The sequence below is a fragment of the Notothenia coriiceps genome, unplaced genomic scaffold, assembly GCF_000735185.1.
Source record: "Notothenia coriiceps isolate Sejong01 unplaced genomic scaffold, NC01 NC01_scaffold00024667, whole genome shotgun sequence".
Taxonomy (NCBI): domain Eukaryota; kingdom Metazoa; phylum Chordata; class Actinopteri; order Perciformes; family Nototheniidae; genus Notothenia; species Notothenia coriiceps.
Window position 1 is genome coordinate 3,774,665 of NW_011357368.1, and position 10,836 is coordinate 3,785,500.

The 10,836-nt window shown below is 40.0% G+C and overlaps 1 protein-coding gene across 1 annotated transcript; it reads right to left on the bottom strand.

Annotated features, from left to right (window-relative positions):
* Positions 1 to 939: 939 nt before the first annotated feature.
* LOC104955213 (peptidyl-glycine alpha-amidating monooxygenase A-like) lies at positions 940 to 10,347 on the bottom strand. Its single transcript, XM_010782473.1, has 4 exons — positions 10,303 to 10,347; positions 9,953 to 10,195; positions 8,832 to 8,891; positions 940 to 2,924 (listed from the first exon to the last, which is right to left on the bottom strand). Exons 2-4 carry the CDS (start codon positions 10,191 to 10,193, stop codon positions 2,746 to 2,748), a joined length of 480 nt encoding a protein of 159 aa, XP_010780775.1. The 5' UTR covers positions 10,194 to 10,195; positions 10,303 to 10,347; the 3' UTR covers positions 940 to 2,745.
* Between the last annotated feature and the right edge of the window lie 489 nt (positions 10,348 to 10,836).

Here is a 10,836-nt window from a genome sequence, read left to right on the forward strand (position 1 = left end):
TAGCCAGTCTCCAGATCTCAACCCCATAGAAAATCTTTGGAGGGAGTTAAAAGTCTGTGTTCCCCAGCGACAGCCCCAAAACATCACTGCTCTAGAGGAGATCTGTATGGAGGAATGGGCCAAAAATACCAGCAACAGTGTGTGAAAACCTTGTGAAGACTAACAGAAAACGTTTGACCTCTGTCATTGCCAACAAAGGGTATTTAACAAAGTATTGATATGAACTTTTGTTATTGACCAAATACTTATTTTCCACCATAATTTGCAAATAAATTCTTTAAAAATCAGACAATGTGATTTTCTGGATTTTTTTTTCTCATTTTGTCTCTCATAGTTGAGGTATACCTAGGATGAAAATGACAGGCCTCTCTCATCTTTTTAAGTTGGAGAACTTGCACAATTGGTGGCTGACTAAATACTTTTTTGCCCCACTGTACGTGTACGGTTAAAAACTGTTCCTCGACGGCGTCTCTCAACAGGTTGCCCATCACTGTGGCTTTAGCGCAGGCGCCGTGGGAATTGTAGTCCTTTATAGTGCATTGACTACAGACGTCACAATTACGTGGCCTTTCTTATAAAATCAAAATACTGGCTCTAACAGTATTAAATAAAATGTGTTATTATTATTACTGGTTGTGAACTGTATGTTGTAATAAAGAAACACTGTTTAGGTACATATAATGAAGGACAATACTACTGAGCAGGCTGTTCGATGGACTCTTTTCCCCCATGCTGTGAACTGACACAAACTACGCGTTGGGGGTTGCATGTTATGTGAAAGGTGACCAAGATAATGTTGTGAAAAATGAAAAAAAAACCTGAGAAGACTTCTAAAGTAGCATCTTGAATGCTTGAATTACATGTCTGAGAGTAAAAAAATACACATGACTGGTCAAAAATCATTCATGATCTCATCCAAGAAGCTCTGTGCAACTGTGATGCTTTGCAGATACTTTATTACACAAATAACATATATACTCAAAATATTACTCTTGTAGGGTGTCAAAATAAAAATCTGATTGCTCACACGTAACTGCAACATCGGAATTGCAATTTCTAGGATATGCAATTCAAACAATATACAAATATAATAGATATATTTCATCAGGGTCTAAGTATACTAGATGAATTTTAAGAATAGGCAATGAAAGATCGAATGTAGCAAAACCATAGAAAACAGAATTAAACTGAACAGTGTGATCATATCCCATCATATTTGTGTTTTATCTCTTTTTTTTTTTTTTTAGGTGTGCACTGTGAACTTGTTTTATTAATTCATTTTTGCATTGCGACTCAAGCACTTGATTCACAAAAAAACGTACTTTGAATGTTGCCATTACGTTTGAAATTACATGTATTTTGCCATCTTCTTGGTGTTCTATTCATCTCCATACATTTTGAAACGTGATCAATTCATAATTTTTTATTTCACGTTAACTATGATTTAAAAATGTTGAGAAACTATTGCAGTCTGAAGCGTGCCTTTCAACGGACCCCTGCAAAAAGGTTCACAAACAAAAAATCACACAGCTGACAAAGAAAAATTCATGTCCAGATTAACATCCACCATACTTTTTTCATGTTTTAGCCCGTTTGCAACACATCATATCATTTCAATCACGGCTTACCATTTAGCAAATGACGATGCTTAAAACCTTAATTTCTACAAATTTAACAAAAACAAACAAACAGCTGATGTAGTTCCATGTATGTTTGTAGCCACACACTGACACACACACACACACACACACACACACACACACACACACACACACACACACACACACACACACACACGGATGAAAGCAACATCAATATAATACAAGCTCAAAAAGCAGCAGCTGTTTTAATCCCATAATGCATTTTGTAATGGCACATACAAAGAAGGCAGAACATTCAGCATGCAATGGTATTAAACTAAAACATGAAAGGAAAAAGACTTCGAAATGGGCCCTGAACAAAATTCTAACGGAGATGAAGAGAGTAATATGAGTGGTGGTCAAAAGAAAGCAAAAACGGTGAGCTCAAGAAAATACAGCAAAAGTTATCTTTCGTTTGGATTTACTTTCACCGGGGATCCTGATGCACCGACTCCGTTATGCTTGGTGTCTCGGGAAAAGCTTAACAACAGTGTCATGGTCCCAAGCGAGCTTTTCAAGCATGAGTGCTATAAAAACTAAAAACAGAGAGAGACTGCGAGCTGTTGAGGAAGAGCTTTGTGTGTGCCTTTCTTCAGTTCCTGCCAGGATATCAGCTTTGTGTTCATCTAAACACTCCCAGGTTTCACACTGAGTGAGTATAAATAAATTGAGAGACTATTGACTAATTGTCATTGTAAATGTGTCATTTTGTTACACTTTTGGTTGGTGGTGGGACTCAAGATTTCTTTAATGTAAAAAATGTGCCCTGGCTCAAAAAAGGTTGAAAAACACTGGCTTAAGCCATTGGGAGATTTGGTCTTGTTTTAAGGCTGGATCTAAGGCCAAATCATTAGAGCTGTGCTAATGGTTTTACTCAATGCAAGTTTGATTTGGGGAAAATAATCTTTCAATGTGTGAAATGAATTACCAAGACCACGCTTTATCAAGACCACGATTAAATTACATTAATGTTTAAATTAGCTTTATATACAGCACATTTTTAAATATATAAATAATAAGATTGGTAGCTTTACAATGGTTAGACACGTGATGAAAAGCATACACTCAGCACTGTAAGCAGGAGCTTGGTGACTGGCCAAAGAGTCTAAGAGGTGGGGTGAGGCGGCGGTAGAGCGGAGTACTCCTCGTTCTCCGAGTCGCTGCTGTCAACATCTTGTCTGTCCTGGTCGCTACCCTCAGTGCTCAGCTGGTCGAAGCCCTGGCGACTGTAACCCTTATGCGACGCAAAGAAGTTCCCCAGGTTCAGACTGCCCACAGCTTTACCTGAACACACGGGCAAACAAAATCACCAACCACCAAATGATGAGCAGTTTCACAAATACAAATGATTTCTTCTCGTGGAGTATTAGGGATGATGTTCAGGTTCTAAACTATTATTTACAGCTGATGGGAAAAAAGGCAATATTTTGAAAACTAAAGAAAGTGTAATTATGATTTCTAGAGGAAATAGACAGAAGACGGACAGGAGGTTAACACCAAAGGGACACGGTAAGACTGGTTCATGGAAGTTTCAGTAAACCAAAATAATTGAAACCCTACGGCGAACTTTGATGTAGGCTGATAAGCAAAATGTACCTACATTTGATTGATTTGGATAACTTATAACTTAACTTATGAGGCAATATACCTAACCTCTAGTGAGGGGCCCAGCCCTTCGTATATTTTCACCCCTGGCCTAGATGCTTAGAAGGCATTTGATAGAGTTGATTTGCATCAATTTGTTTTATACAAATCATAAATCAATAAGAGTTAATGGTCATTGTTCTGATTTGTTTAATGTAGAGGGGTGTTAGGCAGGGCAATTTAATGTCACCGCTTCTTTTCGCACTCAGTATTGAACCCTTAGCAGAGGCTATACGCCTAAATATAAAGACTCAAGGAAGAGGATATGGGAGGGTTAATATACTAAATAGTCCTTTTTGCAGATGACATTTAGCTTTTTATAAAACACTCACTCCCCTCATTATTTGGAAGGGTGGAGACGATAAGAATGAACCTGCTTCCATGATTACTCCTATTTAAATCTCTTCCTGTGGGAATTCCAACCTCAACATGTTAAATAAGTTAATTTCTACATTTATTTGGCAGAATAAGTGACCCAGAGTAAGACTTAAACTCTTTTTTCCTAACTAATGTTAAGGGAGGCTTGGGCTTGCCACATTATTATTTTTTTAAATGGGCTGCTCAGTTAACTGTAATAGTGGCCTGGATTAGAAAATACAAGAAACAGGATGGGCATAGATAGAGCAAAATGCAACCAAGGGTGTGACATTATCGGCTTTGCCTTTTATTGATATTAAATATATTAACAGGATTAAAATTGAAAATGTATGGATCAGGCATACTCTAGTTGTGGACAATGTCATGAACCATGCTGATTGTAGGCAATATAGGGTTCCCTCCTTTGACAAGGGATTGAGGATTTAAAGCAGGGGTGGGGAACCTTTTTCCTCTCAAGGGCCATTTCAATTTTTACAACATCCTTCGAGGGCCGTACAAATGATTAAACTCAACATCTGCTTTCTTGAATTTTTTTATTTTTTGCGTGTGTTTATAAATTACCTCGAGGGCCGTACCAAATGGTCTCACAGGCCGTATACGGCCCGGAGGCCGGAGGTTCCCCACCCCTGATTTAAAGGATGGGCCGATAGATGTCTTATCACAATGAATCAAATATTTAGTAGAACAGATGTCAAAAAAGTAATTTGGGCTTCCATCAAATGATATGTACAGGTACCTCTACATACACTATATTATGAGCCACAAAGAGAGAGGCAGACAGCAAAGTTCCAAACAATATACAGGTACATCTCAATACATTTGATTATCATTGAAAAGTTTATTCATTTAAGTATTTCTATTTAAAAAGTGAAACTCATTTATCATCTGAATTCATTTCACACAAAGTTAATTATTTAAATTGTTTATTTGTTTTAATCTTGATGATTACGACTTACAGCTAATGAATACCCAAAATTCAATTTTACAGAACATTTGAATATTACATGATGCCAATAATAAAACAGAAATGTCGGCCTTCTGAAAAGTATGTTCAGTACTTAGTTGGTTTTGCACAAATGAGTGCATCCATGCGGTGTGACATGTGGGTGATCAGCCTGTGGCTCTACTGAGGTGTGATGGAGGCCCAGGTTGCTTCAATAGCAGCCTTCAGCTCGTCTGCATTGTTGGGTCTCGTGTCTCTCATCTTCCTCTTGACAATACTCCATAGATTTTCTATAGGGTTCAGGTCATGGGAGGTTTCTGGCCAATGAAGACCAGTAACTCCAAGGTCATTAAACCAGGTGTTGGTACTTTTGGCAGTGTGGGCAGGTGCCAAGTCCTGCTGGAAAATGAAATCAGCATCTCCATAAAGCTTGTCAGAAGAAGGAAGCATGAAGTGCTCTAAAATTTCCTGGCAGACGGCTGTGTTGACTTTGGACTTGAGAAAACACAGTGGACCAACACCAGCAGATGACCTGGGTCCCCAACCATCACTGACTGTGGAAACTTCACAGTGGACTTCAAGCATCTTGGATTGTGTGCCTCTCCACTCCACAGACTCTGAGACCTTTAGTCTGTGTGACTGGCGAAGCCACACAGAGTATATTATTCACATACTTATCTCATCTTATTCTCCTTCTTCCGCCACAAATGTTATCATGCTACTCGCGTTGACACGAAACACACAAAAAACACATCAAAAAATGCGGAATGACCGGGATCGGGTTGCTATGTCTTTTATAAGAGATTCGCCTTGCCGTTTTCACGCAAATCACAGAAAACTGCGATCATTTGCCCCATAGGACTGAATGGGAAATCCATTTGAACAGAGCTCAAACACACCCCACTTTGACCACATACAGATTCCGCATTCTTTAACGAAGAACAAAAATTACACGTTTAAACGGTTCTCGAGACTATGGACTTTATTAGACTACTTGCATATTTTTTGATAGTTAGTATTGTTCTGACGTAGTCGCAGCATACGTTTTGTGAATATTTCACACTGTTTCACATTTTATAATGGGTGTGTATGGGAGAGCTTGTTAAAGGTCCCATGTCATGCTTTTCCGGTTATTACCCGTCCCCTTGTGTGTTATGAAGGTTTTTATGCATGTAAACAGTCTGCAGAGTCAAAACCCTCAAAGTACACCCTGTAGCGAGTAAAACTCTAAACAGAAAAACACTCCTCAACAAAACGCCTCGTTGGAGATACGTCACTGTCCATTGATTCTTCCGGGTACCGCATGATGTCATGCGTTACCCGGAACCAAATGGACCAATCCTTGGAGCCGTTACGTGACGTCCGCGGAGCCGTTACGCTAAGCCCCCGCTGATTGGTCCAAATTGACCAATCCACGGCTTTCTCACACACACACTCAGTGCAGGCAGCTCTGCTGATCTCTCCTCCCTGGCTGCAGGCTGATAACAGACAGTTGGGATCGTGGAGAAATTCTCTCTGCAGACCCATTCTCACAGCGTTTATCTTACTCAATATCAAGCCACACTTATTGTTTTTACTTCGGCTGTGACTTTGTGTGTGCTAAGGGTGAGTTTGGCTGTGTTTCGCTGTCGCTAAACAAGGAAACCACACCTCCACGGAGCTCAGCGCGATTCAAAACGTCCCGACCAATCAGAGCACACTGTGCTCACAGGGAGGGTGGGGGCTGGAGCTATTGGAGCTACAACGAGCCGTTAAAGGCAGAGAGTGAAATTCAGGGAATACACGTAGTTTACAGAGATGCTGTATGAGAAACCAAAGTGATTTTGGAAAATTGCACAATATAAATCTATTCTAGTAGACCTCAACAATGGAATTATGATCAGTGGAAATGGCCATGACATGGGACCTTTAAGACTTAGAGTGGGTGACATCACGGCTAGAGGGGAGAGGAGCTGTAAAATCTGAAGAGTTTTTTTTCCAACTATTGCTCGGCTGGCCACAATTTTCACTCTTCTAACATAATTTGGTCGTTAACTAAATCCAGTGGTAATCTAAAGATCTGAATTTTCTAGTTTCCAAATGAACTGCAAAATGTACTTTCATCTGAAAAGAGGACTTTGGACCACTGAGCAACAGACCAGTTCCATTTGTCCTTAGCCCAGGTAAGACGCTTCTGAAAATATCTCTGGACACGAGGAATGCGACACTTGTAACCCTGGAGACGTCTGTGCGTGGTGGCTCTTGATGCACTGATTCCAGCCTCAGTCCACTCCTTGTGAAGCTCCCCCAGATTTTTGAATGGCTTTTACTTGACAATCCTCTCAAGTCTGCGGTTCAAGGCTTTTATTAGTCATGCGTACATAGCTACAGTGTAGTTATGACGATGAAAATCCTAGGTCACAGACTCCTCCAGCACAGCAGCGCAACACAATAAAACAGAAAAACAGAAAAAATACAGCAAGTAAATACAAAAAATAAAATAGTAAAATAGTCTAATAAGAGTATATATACAAGTGATTAGAATATGATATATTAGATAAATAATTTCTAAGTAGCAGCCAGATGAATGTTATGGATGTTGTTACAAAGTTCAGGTGTTTAATAGTCTTATGGCCTGTGGGATGAAGCTGTCCCTGAGTCTGGTGGTTTTAGTCCGGATGCTGCGGTACCGCCTGCCAGACGGCAGCAGACAGAACAGTTTGTGGCTGGGGTGATGGGGGTCTTTTGTAATCCTGAGGGCTTTCTTCCTGAGCCGCTGGGAGTAAAGGTCCTCCATGGATGGCAGCTCGTGCTGTGCAGTTTTCACCACCCTCAGTAGAGTCTTACGATTGAGGCCGGGCAGCTGCCGTAGCAGGCCGTGATGCTCTCACTGGTTCTGTAGAAGTTACAGAGAAATCCTGGAGTCCATGTTGATCAACTCTGTTGCTTGTGCACTATGACAGTCTTCTGGAAAACTGTCGTCTGCAGTCTTCCCTGTGATTGTGTAGCCTACTGAACCAGATGAGATACCATTTGAAGGCTCAGGAAACCTTTGAAGGTGTTTTGAGTTGATTAGCTGAGTCTACAATATGGAATATTCAAATTTTCGGAGAAACTGAATTTTGGGTTTTCCTGAGCTGTAAGCCATCATCATCAAGATTAAAACAAATGAACACTTGAAATAATTCACTTTGTGTGAAATGAAGTTTCACTTTTTAAGTAGAAATACTAAAAATGAGTCAACTTTTCAAAGATATTCTAATATATTGAGATGTACCTGTAGAGGAATACTTAATCAGGATTGCAGAAAAATGCTTCACAACTAAAAAGCATCTATCTCATAAGAGGATCATGGCGGACGCCTCCCAATATACCTGGAACGTTAACGAGAAATGGGAAATACAACTACATTTTACAATCTAGGGTGATGTGTGGGAAGACTTGTGTGCTGGCAGCCATAAATGAATTAATAGTCAGTAATGGAAAGAATTTGACTGCAAACTGAAGATCAGGAATTTAACACTCCTTTCATAATTTCTGAGTATGAACAAGGACCATTGGTTGCGTTATGCTAGATGAAATTTTGAAAAATAGGGGACACTATACATATTATTTGGGACTGCCCAGCAATTGAAAGATTTTGGAAATCGGTTAAAGAGGACATTTAAATTATACTTGAAGCGCCTGTCCCAGTAGATCCTATGTTTTGAAAGCACAGACTTAAAAAGGTTTCCACAATGGAAAAGATGACTGCAAGTCTACAAATACAAATGGACTCCTTTACCCAAAGTTGGAATGGTGTTGAAAGATACCTGGTTGTCTCACTAGCTGATAAGGATAGTTCCAACTAAACTGTGTTAAAGATTAATAATATGGGAACTGTATGGTCTTTGTACAAATATAAATTATTTTGTATTATTATTAGCATTTATTTTGTCTCTCTGTATTTATGTATTTGATGTATTTCTTTATATTCATTTGGATTTCATTTACATTTTAAAATGATTTGCTGTACTCTGTTTTTACATGTAACTGTGGGTCATCTGAATGGAAAGTTCTGTGTCACTATGTCTTGTGATATACAAATTAAAACAAACAGTTAAAGAAAAAGAAAGAAAATAAATGTAGTATTCAGTATTTCTGAATTGAAATATTCTGAATATAATTTGAAAATGGGAATCCTGCCCAGGTCAAATACAATATTCAGTATGTAAAAGGTTATATTTTAGTTATCATTAATGACTTACCTCTTATTTTCCCCCAGATTCCTCCCACAGAGCTGGGTTCGGATTTCACCTCACATCGGTCTGCAGACAAAAAATATTGTATTCTATGATATTGAGCGGAATTTAATATTAAGAGCACCAAAGACAACAGAGCAATGTGTCCTGTTTTAAAATGGTATTGTTATAACGTTTTATCTTTGTAAACTGTTCTAACATTGACTTAACATGAGATTCAAACACCTGGTCAAGATGTGTGCTTTTTTTTGTCCTCTCAGTGGGCACACTCTGCTCAAACTGACATGGGCTTGACCTAAAGGTCACACATTTACAACACTGGGGTTTGGCCAAAAACGACAACGGATCGTGGTCTGAATAAAAAAACTGATTCAACAGTGTTTCACAACCAAGCATAGCAGCCTGAAGAAGCACCGTCTTTCATGACGGTCTGAACTTAAATCCTGACCTGCTACAGACCACACCCACAGTGATGCTGTAATGGTAACGTTCTCTTCTTATGAAAAAGTGTGATCTAATCAGGAGCTAACACAATCTATAAATGTATAACCATGATCTTGGACATAATTTATTTCAAAGCCAACTTTTCACTGCTCTGCTAAGGCGATTAACTCCTTCAGTCTCCGTCCTCAAAGTGCACACATCCTAAAAAGGCCTCCTGTCAGGCTCAATGTAATGTAATTCTTGCTTTTTTTGGTAGATTCAACTTCAAAGCTTTGGGCTTATACATACTGGGTGTTTCTCAATCTCGAGTACGCTTGCTTGGTAGCACATGTCTGCCGAGCATCTTGCTTCAGAAGCGAGGCAAGAATACTTCCTGGCATTCGGAAAACGAAGAGTGGAACAGGAGAGCAAGTGTGCAGGCGTGCGTCATATGAGAGGCCCCGCCTTACATTTTCCGCAACAGATTTGGGGAAATTGGTCCGTGCGCAAAGCATTGTGGGGATTTTAAGACCGCGGAGTCTACACATGTGCAGACTCGAAATTTCTCCAAACGAAGTACGCCGGGCTCGGTAGAATTCCAAGTATGCTGGACATTGGAACAGTACTTCGGCGGCACTCGATGACGTAGTATGCTTGAAATAGTGGCTCTGGAAGAGCTTTACTCGAGATTGAGAAACACCCACTGTTTTTCCTCCAGCAGAGGAAGAGTCCAGTGGAAAGCAGCAGCAGCAGAGGGACGAGCAGCAGGGTGGTGATGATGGCTGGCAGAACAGCCTGCCCCCTGCTGGGCTGAGCTGCACTCGTATTCTTCTCTGCTGCTTCTGTGTAGGCTTCATGCCGAGCCACAGTTTGCTTCTCTTGGACGGCTGCTGCCTTCGACATGTTGTGCTCCGGCCTCAGTTTAGTTTGGACAAACGTCTCCATTTCTATTTAGAGAGAAAGTATGTTAATAACAGGGTTTCATTGATGCCTGATTTCAGGCCCTCTTATTATCATTACAGTATTAAAACTATAACATTTAAAAAATACACACCTTCAAGGTATTGAACCTCGATTCCAGCTTTCTTGACAGACCGATGTAACTCTGAAAAATGAAGATGGAAAAAATGTAGGTATTTGTTGAATCCAGTAGTGGAATAAGACTGCACAGTTTAATAACATAGAACATAGAATTGGAGGATGAGTCCCTCTTTAACACATACATGCATACAGCACACACAGTGAAAGTTGGTCTCTGCATTTAACCCATCCTAGTACTAGGAGCAGTGGGCAGCTATTGTACAGCGCCCGGGGAGGTAGACAGGTAGACAGTTCATCTGCAGAGCCACTACAACTAAGATTTCATATTAGGGATGTAACTATGCATCGTGAATCGGTTAAAAATCGGTACAGATGCGTTATGATTCAAATCGGTTGAGCCAAAAAATTAACTGCGATGCAGTTTTTTAAACGGCACAGGGATGGAACTCATTTTGATTTGATTAGCTGGAACAGCCGTCTGGACATGATTGAACACTATCTAGAACAGGGCTTCTCAAACTCCGGACCAAGGTCCGGCTCCGGACCG